We start from the raw sequence: 14,191 nt of genomic DNA on the forward strand, positions 1-14,191 counted from the left end.
CATCAAGTTTCTTCCTTTCTAATCCCTCTTAATCCTCCTCCTGCTATTTGTTCTCACTTCCTCCCCCATCCTTTCAAGTGCCTCAATTCCTCCAAACCTTGGTCCCTTCCCCTATCAATCCCAGTCCTTCTACATCGCTCCCCACTCTACAGATCCCTCCCTTCAGAGCCCAGTCCTTTACCCCCTCCTTTTACGCCTGTTACGCCAGCTCCGTTCATTAGGCCTAGTCCTCTAGCTCCTCCCACTCCGCCTAGCCCCTCCTCCTGCCCCATCCTCCCATCTGCTCCTCCCCACCTCAAAGGGAATGCAGACATTTTCATAGTAATAAAGAGCTCAGTGGCCTACGGAAAAACAGTGTACCGATTTACTCACGTCAGTGCTGAATTCTATGAACGGGCTTTCTGTCAGAAACCCTATGACTCTTTTAAACTATTTGGTAGATTTTTTTTTTTTTGCGAAAATAAACATCTTACTGCTGTTTTATCTTGTATTTTGATTTCTAGTAAATCTTAAAGCTGTTTTTTTGTCATTGTTGTTAAGTGTATTTCTGATTCTGTTAATTGCCTGTGCTTATCTTTGTCCGTTTTTCAATAGAGGTGCCTTTGTCTTACTGATTTATATTTGGATTATTAGTCTTTTATGTATCTCACGAATATTTTCTCTTCGCTGTCCCTTGTCTTCTAACTGGGCTGTGACGGACTGCATATTCCTGAAAATGCTGTTATGTAGATACAACGGGATACTGACCAACTAAGATTTTGCAGAAATGGTCAACGTTGTTAAAAGAATTCCATCCAGTCCGAATTCCCAGCGGCAGACAGGCAATGCACGGAACAGGGAGTATCCGGGGCTGCATAGCTGTGGGCCTCTAGCTTCAGAAAACGCCCGGAGGTGGGCACCGAGTGTGGAGCCGCAGCAGGCCGGCCAAGCCCAAGCAGGCCGGGAAGGCGCCATGGCGGAGACCTGCGGGCAGAAGGACCGCAACACTGCCGGGAGAAGCGCGGCAAGGCTGTGGCCACGTCCTTTTCCCCCAAAGTCCCGGTTTCTCCGACTCAAGAACGACCTCTGGAGGTAAATATTCTACAAAACTCTGCTCCATTCTACCCATTCCGAAGCCACCTCCACAGCCTGGCTCGCCCCTCCCTTTTCGCTTTCGAGAAGACTCGCAGTTCCGGGGCGGGGACCGCACGGGCCTTTCTGGAAAACGAAGTCTCTCAGAAGGGTTCTGGGAATCGTAGTTCCAACCCTCACTTTGCGCACGCGCACTTCTGTTTTCACCGTGCGGTTCCGGCTCTGCCCCCCGCGGGTAAGAGACAAGGGCGTCTTTGTTGCGCTGGCCTTCGAACTGAGTTCTCTTCGGCTCCTTGTCTCCTGGGGTCCCGGTTTAGAACGGGCTTGGGTCTTCTGTCAGTTTTAATTGCAAACTGTAATTGGGCAATTACAGCGGTTTGTGAGAATCTCCAAGATGCTAGATGCCGGGGCAGTGCATTAGGGCCTGGAGGAAGAGGCGTCAGAGCCAAAACCTTGGGATGTGATTTAGGACTAGAACGAGGCTATACGTCCAAATACTGGGGCTTCGAGAGCCCAGGGACCCCAATGATCACGGCAACGACCTTGAAAGGAACTTTGAGTTACTGAGGAGATGGTGTGGTCCTCTGACAGTCTATAGGTGTTCTCCCTTTCAGGCAGCCGTGCGCTGCGTCCCTTATTTTATTTATGTCACTTGTGGCTATGGTTGGGAAAGGTCACCAAGAGAGTGCATTGCGGACCAAGCTATGTCCAGGGAGATGTGATAAGAGCTGTTGGTGGAGTATGCCTGGTGGCTCAGTTGGTTAAGCGTCTGCCATCTGCTCAGGTCATGATCCTGGGGTCCTGGGATCAGTCCCATATCCCGTTCATTGCTTAGCAGGGAGCCTGCTTCTTCTGCCTGCCACTCCCCTTGCTTGTGCTCTCTCTCTCTGGCAAATAAATAATCTTTTTTTTTTTTTTTTTTTAAAGCTCATGGTGGCAGTGGCAGTGTGGACTGAAGTGGATGATGAGGGTTCAGGGTGAGGGAGGAGTTGAGGATTCCCAGATTTCTGGTGTGGGCTGCTGTCATGTCTGCAGATGATTTCGCTTTGTGAAATTCTTACTCTTAATCTGTCTCCACTCCAAAAAAACACTCAAGGAGTCCTTGACTGAGCACATGTGCAAATTTATTGTCAAAACAATTCAGATGCATGCTTTAACCCAAAGGACATTCATTCACATACTCACAAAGCTCTGTTATACCCACCCTTGTGAGCACACTTGATGTGAAAATACACACAGTTATATAGTTACCCATGATCATATACTCACATATACTACATGCCCCAGACAAGGGCCCTGGTAAATGCCCAAGATGCCCTGCTATCTTGGGCTATGTGTGGCTTCCAGACCAAATGGACACACGTTGATTCTTTGTGCTTCTCTGGAAACTTCACACACAGCTCTGTCTATCCTTCCTACATCACGTCCATTATGACTCTGACTTTTCCTGTTATCTTCCTGCCACCCTGGCCTGATAGGAGGGATAAATGGGGTTTGAATTCAGGTAATTTGCTTATCTGAATTTTGCTGAAGCTTTTCCCAGAGCAGTAATTCTGAACATGTCTGTGTGTGCTGGACTGTTAAGATTCCAATGAAATTTGTGAACTTTCTTCTTAGATAAACACAGCTATATATCCATACTATTGTGAGAACAAAATTGAGACCCATCTATTAATCCCTGGTTAAGAACCTCACTAGAGGTAGATAGGAAGGTCAGTTTTCCTCTCTGTAGTTTTCAAGTGGGCCTAGAGGGGAGAAAAGTAGGACCCCAAGCACCTAGAGGAGTCAGGGTATGACGAAGGGGCAGCCAGTTTCCATCTTTCTGTTACCCTTAGTTATGGAGTTACACTGTCAGTCTGCAAGTTCTCTGCTGGGCTGTCATTTAGCTGGTTAGTGGAAGAGTCAGCAGGCAGCCAGTTCAAGCCCATCAGATGTTTAGTTATTTAGTGTTAGTAGGTCATTTAAAAAGCCAGTAGGTTAGTCAAATGATTTGTGGTTTAGAAAATCAGCCAACCGGCCAGTCATTTAGGGGTAGTTTTTCAGATGGACAGTAGTCCATCAGGATCCATCAGTTGAAGGTCGATTTAATGATCAGCCCATTCATCAGGGAGCCAGTTGTTGAGAATGCCAAACAGCTGGGTCGCCAGTGGGACAAAAGGGCAGCTGGGTTGAAACCATCTGGATGCAAAGTGTGTTTCTATTTGCTACATCCTGATGACGACAGTACAGTAACACACACACCCCTGTGTTTGCTGTTTTGCTTTGCATGGTTTCAGCTACCTGTGTTTGTGGTCTGTGGTTGGGAACCATATGATCCTTCCTCTGGGTTATCATCAGGAGGTCAGTAGTAGCCTGACACTACATCACAGTGCCTACATTGTTCACTCACTTCATGTCATCATGTTGGCATTTTATGATCTCAAATCATCATGAGGAGGAGGGTGAGTGCAGTACAAGAAGATATTTTGAGGGAAGAAGAGGTGAGGGAGAGAGACCTCATTCATAGAACTTTTATTACAGTATATTGTCATAATTGTTCCATTTCATCATTAATATTGTTAATTCTTACTGTGCCTAATTTATAAATTAAACTCTGCCATAGGTTCCTATGTATAGGAAAAAACATCGTCTATGTAATGTTCGGTACTACCTGCATTTTGAGGCGTGCACTGGGGGTCTTGGAAAGTTCCCTCAAGGGTTAAGTGTGGACTCCTGTATAGGCAAGCGGAGAGAAGAGTTGACTCCGAGGCCACCAGAGGGAGCCTTACCTCTCTGGGAAGGAGGCGTCCTCTGGTGTTGGGAGCCGGGAAAGAAAAAGCTGTTAGGACAAGGGTCAGGCCGAGTTGCCAGTAGAGGGCAGTGTGGTTTCCCAGTCACATCCACACTAGGCCCTCTTCAGAGCTAAACTTCAGGCTTGTGGGAGTCCAATCTCTGGCCAGCGGGCTCCTGAAAGGATTTCTCCCCCAGGAAGTGCTCAACCAAGATATGCTTGACTTCTGAGCTAAGAGGAGGCCGGGCAGCTGCTGACTAGGAGGACTTGCCAATCCCAGGCCCTGATGCCAGGAGCATACCAGCCATGGGGGGAGGAGGGAGAATGGAGGAGAGGCCCCTTACCCCTCTCTCTCCTAGAATACAGAGGGGAGCAACTCCCCAAAGCTGAGGGCAGGATCTGTCTTCTGTCCAGGTGCATTTCACTTTCTGGGCTGCTTCTTCAGCTTCTCTAGGGGTCCAGGAGGGGCTAGGCCAATGGACCTAAGCCAGTGACTCCCATTTCTTTGCTGGGCTCCCTGGCAGCAACTGCTTCTGCAATGGCCAGTAATTAAGACACAAAGATGGAGGTTAGATATAGACAATGAAGGCAATGTGGAGAAAGGATGAGCTATGAGCTTGATTTCCCCTTGGGAATGACTGAGATGTTTATATAAAGTGTCAGATACGTCCCTGGGCACCAAGGCAGGGCTCAGAAGATTGGAGTTCTTTTCTCCCGCAAAGGGAAGTGCATGGGCCCAGGTAGTTGTGTCTCCTGGTTATGCGTGGAGCATGAGGTTATGCCCTGAGATGGGCTTCCTGGGTTAATGGGCAAGGGCATAGTCTGGCTGCAGCTGGTTTGCTTGTCAGAGCAGTTAAAAGAAAGAATAACTCGGGGACAGTAGTGACGGTAGAGGTGTCCTGTGTGCCTGCTGCTTTATGTACACTCTCCCAGGAGGTGTCATCCCCACTTTACAGACGGGGCATCTGAGGTCTCACAGCTGGGAAGTGGTGTGGAACTGCTTTTGAACTCAGTCTATGTGGTTCCAAGTCTCTTTCCCTTTCTGGGAAACCCAACTCTGGGGAAGGAGAAGAAAGTGAAAGACTGGGAGATTGTTAGGTCCTGAGGAAGATTTGCTGGGGGTGGGGATGGGCTCTGGACAGGAGAGGACTGTCCCCTTCAGAGATTCTGCAAACCTGGCCACCCACGTAGTGACATTAAAACCCTTCTCCTCTCTCCCAGGCACACACAAAATGTGTCAACAACGGCAATCTGGGCACAACCGCTTCGGCCTTGCAAGTAACAAAGCTGGAGAGGTAAGTGGGAGTCAGACCATGAAGGGCCTTGTGAGTCACCTTATGGAGCTTGGATTTCATCTAGAAGGTAGAGGAGGAGAAGGGGTTTTAACAAGGAGGGGCACGGTTTGATCTGTGCAGTCCAGACGTCAGAGAGGAATCCTGAGTAAGGAGTTAGTGTGTGAGTAAGCACTCACACATACTTTATATTGGACCTGGGGGTAATGTTTACTATGATGGTGTCATGATGAGGAGCAAGGGCTTGGGAATCGGCTGCTTTGACTCCCACTTCTGCCACTTCCCTGCTGTGGGGCCTTGGTGGGGGACCTCTCCTCTTGGTTTCTTTCTCCATCTGAAAACTGGGAGACAGTAAGGATGACTTCCAAGTCACAGTATGGTTTTGAGGCTGAAACAAGGTTTTGCTTCTGAAGCACAGTGCAGTGCCCAAGACGCTGAAGCCTTGCAATGACATGGTCAAAGGAGCGAGACTGATAAAGCGAAGGTCAAGCAAAGCTTTATTTCATGCCAAGCATCGAGAATCAAACCGACCATTCAGGGCTGCCTCTTACAGAGAGAGCTACCACTCCCAGCCTCACAGACTAACTTTTATAGAGCAAAGGCCATGTGGTTAAGCCTGGCCACACACCGGTGACCAATGAGATTATAACACACAGAGAAAGCTGCACAGTCATGCTAGGTCACACACGAGTCGCCAATTGAATTACAATTCACTATTTGAACTAGCCTATCACCTAGGTGAGAACTCATCCCCTCATTCAGGCTCTGTTGTCTCCATCTGACCTGACCCGCCCTTGTATTTGGGCTCCGTTATCGTTCGACCACATTCTACTGGTTTCCCAGATTTGCTTTTAAGTAAGTTCCGCGGGGATGGGGGTGCAGGGTCAGTTTGAGTTTTACTGCATAAACAACAAAATCACTGTTTAACCGGATAGAATCGCTCTGGCTAAATAGGCCCTTATAAGGCCCTCAGTGAATGCCGACTCACCCTCACATCAAACACATCCCCTGCTCCACTCCCTATCCTCTCGGCCTTGTGCCTTTGTGGGCCACTGTTGCAGTGACTGGGCCCAGGACCTGACAGGATCTCATTCTCTTGCTTTCCACCCTAGGGGTTCTCAGATGCCAGAGAGCCCAGGTGAGCCCTCTGCCCTGATGCATGTTCAACCCAGTGTGTGGGGTAGAGAGCAGAGGATGGGGATGTCCCCCCCTTCCCCAGTCTTCCTCCAGATGAACAATTCAGGTGTGTCTCAGGTTTCTTAGGTAGTCCTGACTAGAGTAACCAGTCACCATATCAGCTCAGTATGCAGCTTCCCTGTAGCTTTCCCTCTCCCCTTTGTCCCCTTCCCTGTCTTTCACTTCTGCTCCTTGGGACCACATTCCCTAATAAACATCCACACTTAAGATTTTGTTCTCAGGCAGCTTTCAGAACCCAGGCTAAAACAACCCACTATAAGGTGATCCTACTTCCTTGGAAATGTTGCATTAGAAAAAAGTGGTTAGAGGGATACCTGGGTGGCTCAGTTGGTTAAGCATCTGCCTTCAGCTCAGGTCATGATTTCAGGGTCCTGGGATTGAGTCCCAGTTTGGGTCCCTGCTCAGTGGGGAGTCTGCTTCTCCCTTTCCCTCTTCCCTCCCTCCTGCTCATGCTCTCTCTCTCTCTCTCTCTCAAATAAATACAGTCTTTTTTAAAAATGGGAAGAGAAAGGAAAGGAGCTAGAAAGATGAATGTAGCAGAGATCATTTCCTGGGCTAGGATCCACTCTGCTATACCCCCGGTTTCAGGTTCTGCTAATTTGCCCTTTTCTTTTAAAACTCATTGATCTGTTGTTGTTTTTAAATATTCATTTATTTATTTAAACAAGCAGGCAGAGTGGTAGGCAGAGGCAAAGAGAGAAGCAGGGTCCCTACTGAGCAAGGAGCCCAATGTGGGACTCGATCCCAGGACCCTGGGATCATGACTTAAGCCAAAGGCAGTGGCTTAACCAACTAAGCCACCCAGGTGTTCCTGCTAATTTGCTTTTATGAGGGTGGTGGAGTAAAGGGGCAGAGGAAGCGGTGGGCCAGGGGAGCTGGAAGGACTTTGTAGTCTGGGATGAGCCATGTTCCAGTCCTGGATCTGCCACCTCCTACTGACTGTGGGATCCTCCTCTGAGCCTCAGTCTCTTGACCTACACAGTGAAGATAAAAAATGCTTACACATCTTGTAAGACATAAAGTCTAGGTCAGTTGGATGCTTATTTAGCCCACTGTCCAGCCCCTGGTGTGTGTTCAGTAAATGGAAAATCTTGGTATAACAGCTCTCTGTAATCAGTTTTGGGCTGTTCAGGATCAAGTTTCTCCTACTGCTTCTTGTGTGCTTACTTAACTTCCACAATAAAATAAGCCCCTCAAAGGCAGTGATAGAAGAAATTTGTAATCAGTAGATATGTTATTCCTTTCAAGTAAATGACATGAGTTTTTCTGCCCTGACTCGCAGAGGTCTCAGGTCCTAGGATTTGCTTGCCCTCTGCTGCAAGTTGTTTCCCAGGAGCAGACTCAGATAGGGATGGGTGTGGGAAGTGTACCAGGGAATGTTCTTGGGGCCAACACTGTGGAGGAATGGAAGACAGCAGGGGAGGCAGAAGTGCACTGTGCTGACCCTGTGGGGAACACTGAAGCTGGGGTCGCCCTTCAGGGACCCCTGAATCCGGCCCTGGGCCGGATTGGAGACAGCAATGTGCCCAACAAAAGTACTTTCCTAGATTCTTTTGCAATGGAGGTGAGCCAAGGGACCCTCTCCTGGCCAGTAAGATGTAAACAGCAGTCTGGTTTCCTGATGAAATGGTAGGGCCATTGGAGAAAATGAAAGGCTTAGTTTGCTTAACTACTGTATTCAGGTTTCTGTTTCATGGAACCCCAGAGTCTTAAATAGTTCTGAGAGCCACTGTCAAGTCCTGCTTAGGAACATGGACAGTAGCTTGGAGTCCCACCCCCCACGCACACTTGCTAGGCATGGGAAACCTTGGCTGAGTCACTCCGTCAGACTTAACCTGTCTCTCAGAATTGGGAATGGTGGTACTCCCTAAAACGTGTCTCATGTGACACCATGCAACCAGCCCGTCCCAGTGTGCCTGGATCTTGCTTGGTTTTAGCAAGGAGGATCCTGCATGCTGAAACACTGGTCAGTCCCAGGCAAATGGTTGGCCTCCCTATTAAAACGCAGCCCCAGGGCGCCTGGTTGGCTCAGTGGGTTAAGCTGCTGCCTTCGGCTCGGGTCATGATCTCAGGGTCCTGGGATCGAGTCCCGCATCGGGTTCTCTGCTCAGCGGGGAGCCTGCTTCCCTCTCTCTCTGGCTGCCTCTACGTCTACTTGTGATTTCTCTCTGTCATATAAATAAATAAAATCTTAAAAAAAAAACAAACCCACACACAAAAAAACACAGCCCCAAACTACCCTATCTCCTTTACACATACCAGACTGGGTCCTGAAGGCTACAAATGATGTTTCATGCTATCTCCTAATGGCTGAATATAATATAGCATCACAGCCAAAATTAGTTTTACATTATATAAGTGGTTTTTTCTTAACAAAAACAGCAACCACAGATGGTCAGGGGCACCTTTGGAATAGTCTCCTGTTCATTTAGATTTAAATTTATAACAGTTGTAACCCCACTATGTTTTAGTACTACTTGATATTCATCAGCAAAGATGGTATCTTATAGGGTTGTTGGGAGGATTAAATTAGTCTAAGAAAAGCCCCGGTGGGTCACACAGCACACACACTCAAATTCACGGGCGTCATAGACGCTTGGGTTAGTTAGCCTCTAGGCTTTGAGTTTTCCTTTGGAAAAGTGACTTCATCCCCTGCCCCCCTCCCACCAACTTCAGCCTCTTTCCTCATTTGTATGAGGGGTAATAGAAACTTCTCGAGAGGGTTGTTGGGACTGATAAAGAAATGCTTGTGGGGCCCCTCAAGGGAAGCACGGAGCCCACAGCAGTGCTGTTATTACTCAGTTATTCAGATGCCAGGCCTCAGGCTGCCCCCATGCTGAGGGGCTCTGCAGCTCTGGGTGGAGCGAAGCTGACTCTCCAGGGCCATGCGCTGCTCCTCAAGGCCAGGCTCAGCTGGCAGATGGGCTGCAGAGGCCAGGAAAGCCTGAGCAGACTCTAGGCATTCAGTGGGTTCCTCTTAAGCAGAAGCTGTTATTATTCATGAGACGGTCACAGGATAGACAGTATACAGGGGTGCAAGCCCAGCATTTAGTCCAGTGGCCTTGGGCAATGGCGGCTAACTGGCGCCCAGGCCAGAATTCTGGCCACCGTCCAAGCCAGAACCGCACTGTAAACCCTGGCTGTTCTTGGCTTTCGACTTGCGGCTATGTTTAAACACATAGGGCTACACCCACACTAGCTGGGCTGCTGCATCAGTTCAGGCTTCCTGAAGATGGAAGCACGCATCCCTGCCTCTCCTGTCTCAGTCTAGGGGTCCTAGAGAGAGGAATCAGTCACATCTTTCCAAAGCCCAATTCTGCTGTGGCTTCAAAGACCCTCAAGCAGGCTTAATAGCAGTATAGAGTTCTTCATTCTGTTTATAAGTGAAAGTGGAGAAATACTACTCTAGTATATTAATAATTATCTAGCAGTATTGAAAAAGGGTTAACTACTTTAACACATATAGCTGCTAGCTTCTGCTTGTTCTGTGTACCTCAAAAGCATGTGGCCCCATTTATTACCTTGCTTTTAAGTTTCAGTTTCACTCATTTTTAATGATATTTAAATATTTATTTATTTGAGAGAAAGGGGGAGTCTTAAGCAGACTCCACCCTAAGCTCGGAGCCTGATGCCCAACTCAATTTCACATCTGCGTGGAAAATTTCTGGAGGAATATCTGTCAAACATCCCACAGTGTTGTCTCTGGAGGTGGGAATAGAAGAGAACTTCACTTTTGAAGTTGCTTTCAGTATAGTCTGATTGTTTTCCAGTGTGCGTGTATTAATTTTAATCATAAAAACAAGACAGCTGAATGTGCACATGTGCACACCCACACCTGCCATGAACTAAGCCATCAAGACCACTGTCCAGAAACCAAGAACTGGATGCATTAATCTCAGCTCAGTGATCAGCGTTTGTTTTTGGAGCGAGATGTCTTGGAACTTAATACTGAGGAAGATGTGTAAATGATGTGCACACCTGAGGTCTTGGGAAGCAAAACCTTTAGCTACGCTTTTAATATACGACATATTTACCTTTACCAATAGCTGTTTCAAACGGATTCTTCTTCTTCTTCTTTTTTTTTTTTTAAGATTTATTTATTTGACAGACAGAGATCACAAGCAGGCAGAGAGACAGGCAGAGAGAGAAGGGGAAGCAGGCTCCCTGATGAGCTGAGAGCCCAATGTGGGGCTCAATCCCAGTACCCTGGGATCGTGACCTGAGCTGAGAGCAGAGGCTTTAACCCACTGAGTCACCCAGGTGCCCCCAAACTGATTCTTTTTAAAGATTTATTTGAGAGACGAGTGAGAGAGGGGTCCTCCTCCCACAGGAGCAGGGGGTGGGGTAGAGACAGAGGATGGTGGGGGTGGGGAGAGAGAATCTCAAGCAGACTCCCTGCTGAACCCAGGGCCTGAGAACCTGATGTGCATGGCAGGGCTCCATCTCACAACTCTTGCGATCATGACCTGGACCAAAACCGAGAGGCAGATGCTTAACCGACTGAGCCACCCAAGTGCCCCTCAATCTGATTTTTAAAATATCTTCTGATCCATTTTTAGTTTTATATTTTCAAGCTGGGTTTAGTAGTTCTAATTCGGATATACTGTGAGTGGAAGCAAAAAACAACAATTTTAACTACTCAAGAGACAACACATGATTTTCAGCAATAAAAGGAAGATTTAAGATAGATTTTAAACCACGCCAAGGCCACTATCTGTGCACGGCCTCCCAGCCCACGGAGCCCGGATGCTGCTGTCAGAGCTGGAAGCCCTGGCCCTCTAGGCCCAGCACTGCTGTCCCTTTCCTCTATCTCTGGTGGGCCAGCATAGCCTAGCCTCCCTTTTCCACGCACACCGGGGAGTTCTTTAATTTAAACATTTTTACTTATATTTAATAAATAAATAAATAAGTTTCTACAATTTGGGAACTTACTTGAAGAGAACTAGAATGCCTTGTAGGTACAAACCATGACTTACATGTACGAGTATTCTTCAAAAATTTATTTATAGAAACAGACGTATCCAAAGGCAACATTAGACAAAAACAAAGAAGAAAGTGTGGAATGCCAAAGACACTTCAGAATCTCACTTGCACTTTACATTTCTTCACATGGAACTAGCACCATTTTAGTTCAGAAACCACAGATTTAATTACAATTGCTTCTAATATATAAAATATCTTAGAAAGATTATTTAGCTATCTATAACAAAGTTCTCCCAAAAGCTTATTTAAAAATCAATTAGAATTTACCATTTGAAATTGATGCAGACGGTTTAAAAATTGATCCAATTCTACAGCTTATCAAAGGGAATAAGCCATAATTAGTTTTATTGGAAGAAAGTGCTTGAATTCAGCTTCTAGCTTCCTTCTAACCACCAAGCAGGTATGGTAAATTGAATTTTACCTAGGACTAAGAGCACATCTAAAACCGGTCTTAGAAAATAGTTCCCTAGACTATAAAAATACTAAATAGAATACAAAAATTTCAGCCTATACAGCAAATAGACTACAGCAGACAGATATTTAAAACATACCTACCATAATCATCATGAACATCAAGTATTATTCTAATAATTTTTCTACGATTCATTCTGATTTGATGTTTATTTCCCCTCAAGTTTTGTTATCACACCAGCTACAGAGCAAATTCGGTGTTTCTCGCAGAAGTTCCTGGAGGCACCACTGAATAATTTTTTGCACTTAACTGGTTCTCAAAGTGCTGGAAGTGCAAATGTAGCAGAGCCTGTGTTTCTGAGATTAGGGGTCAGCAAACTCGGGCTGTGAATATAGCCACACTCGTTTGTTTCCATGCTGTCTATGGTTGCTTTCACGTCACATGACTGTATGTGGCCTCTGGGACCCCAGAGTCCACAGTCTTTACTATCTGGCTCTGTACGGGAAAAATGTACCAACCCCAATGTATAGATAAATCACTTCGGGAATGGTTTTGCTGAACAGGAACAAGGCAAAACCACCCCAGATGAAGAAAATTTTGGTTGAGGTTTGCTGGTTCCATCATATGCTACCCCTGCAGATCGAAATACTATACATATGGATTGGCAGCTCTAGGTATTGACATACCCTGTGGCATCATGAGCAAACTCAGGCTACGACGGAAGTACCTTCCTCTTTCTATGAACTGGCGGTGATGTACCAAGTAACCCACGAACCCAATTATAGCGATGTGCTTCCCATTCAACCCAATCATCCACATGGCTCAAACATGATTTCTAGCCTTTATAAATCAATAGTCTTATACCCTTGACAATGGATAGATCTAGAAGTGGACCCTTCCCATCCTTCTGTATTGGCATAGATTCTATCAGCCCTGCACTCCCTCCCTTCTAGAATCCTTCCCTGTGACATGCGTCGTAATAATTAGGACTACCGCTACTCCCCAGGGCCACAAACATGTCCCGCTTGACAAAGCGGACTAAGTTTTCTAGGGGGCACATGGGCTTGGAGGAATGCTTGTGGTGGTCCTGGCAAAAAGAGGTATGGAATGTGACATCGACGCCATTATAAAGAATCCGGACAGAATGCTCACTTGGCTTTTCTCGGTCTTGCCAGAGCTCCAAGATCAACCTAGCTGCAAACCTTGGGAATCTGGCTTCCATCAGGCCCAAGGCGCTAAGAACCGGTGACAGAGTGACATCATGAGCAGAGTAGAGGGCAAAGACCTCCTCTCTCCTGCCCTCCGCGGCACGCTGCATCCGGTTGACAGTCTGGTTCAGGATGGGGTGGGCGCCTAGGAGCGCGTAGCCCAAATAGAGCTTCTTCTCCCGCCTCTCTCTCTCATCCTCTATCTGATGCGTCTTGATCACCTTGAAGTGCTCCATGTCGATACAGCCGTTCCTCGTGCATGGGAAGCTGACGTTGTGGCAGAAGCGGCAGAGCATGGAGTCTATGGGGTTGGCAGCACGAAGTTGCTTGGTGGGGACGTCCACAATCCTGGCCATGTCCTCGTAGGTCCTCTCCAGCTGGCTGTTTTTCAGACGTAAGAGGTACTGCCGACGCTGCTCCTTTTCCAGGTACTGGTTTCTCATGGGGCAATAGCAATTTCCGGAGCAGAACAGAGCGCTTGGCTGATGCCTGAAATGAATCTTCTTCCAGTCAAAATCTGGGAGAAAGCCATAAAGCAAGGCCAGCCCACTTTGTAGGGTCCGGCTTTTCCCAGTGGTCTCCAAGTAGAGGTGGTCTGTGGACCAGTCACTCGGCAGGAGTTTGTGTTTCTTTAGATAGATGTCCCTCAGCAGCTGGCCATTCTGCAAATGCTGCACAACTCCTAAAACACAGGGACACAAACTGTCCTCACTACCAGCTCAGCAGAAGGAGCAGCAAAGGGAGACGGAGTCAGAGGCCGACTCTGCAGTGCTTTCCATTGTACATGGAAATATAATCAAAACCAGCATGTGGAAGCTACAAGAATGGGTTTGTGTGAACTCCTGAGGGGAGCCCCTTGGCATTATCCAGGAAGGGATGAGCAGAGGGGAGCACCAGGACCATCTGCTCAATCCCTCCCTTCCCTGGGAGGAGGCATTGTGACCGAGGTGGGGGTGGGGGGCTCAGACGGCAGCTGTCGAGCCTCCTGGCAGATGTCAAGGCTGTAACTGGCATGGGCTTAAGAAGAGCTTTCTTCCTCCTCCCCAGGGACACAGTATTCGTTAGTGTGCAGGGAGGGCCCACGAAAATCAGACAGGTAAAGAGAAAAAGGTGCTGCTGGCTGCTTAGACCTCTCACTGTTGGGGGGTTCTCTCCTTTGCCTCATTCTTCCTACTCTCCCAAGTGAAGGCTTGCTGCTAACCTTCTAGGTACATTCTGCCTAAGCCTCCTGGGGCATTACCTGCTCATCAAGGACATT

The 14,191-nt window shown here is 47.5% G+C and overlaps 1 protein-coding gene across 7 annotated transcripts in view; it reads right to left on the reverse strand.

The window, feature by feature from the left end:
* Positions 1 to 11,315: 11,315 nt before the first annotated feature.
* PXYLP1 (2-phosphoxylose phosphatase 1) overlaps positions 11,316 to 14,191 on the reverse strand; it is a 68,440-nt gene continuing 65,564 nt past the window's right edge. For all 7 annotated transcript variants that reach the window (XM_059163930.1, XM_059163929.1, XM_059163926.1 and 4 more), the window contains one exon: positions 11,316 to 13,615. In XM_059163930.1, coding sequence (XP_059019913.1) covers positions 12,675 to 13,615 — 941 coding nt within the window. In that variant the 3' untranslated portion in view covers positions 11,316 to 12,674. The remainder of the gene's footprint in view (positions 13,616 to 14,191) is intronic.

Source organism: Mustela lutreola, chromosome 2 (assembly GCF_030435805.1).
Source record: "Mustela lutreola isolate mMusLut2 chromosome 2, mMusLut2.pri, whole genome shotgun sequence".
Lineage (NCBI taxonomy): Eukaryota > Metazoa > Chordata > Mammalia > Carnivora > Mustelidae > Mustela > Mustela lutreola.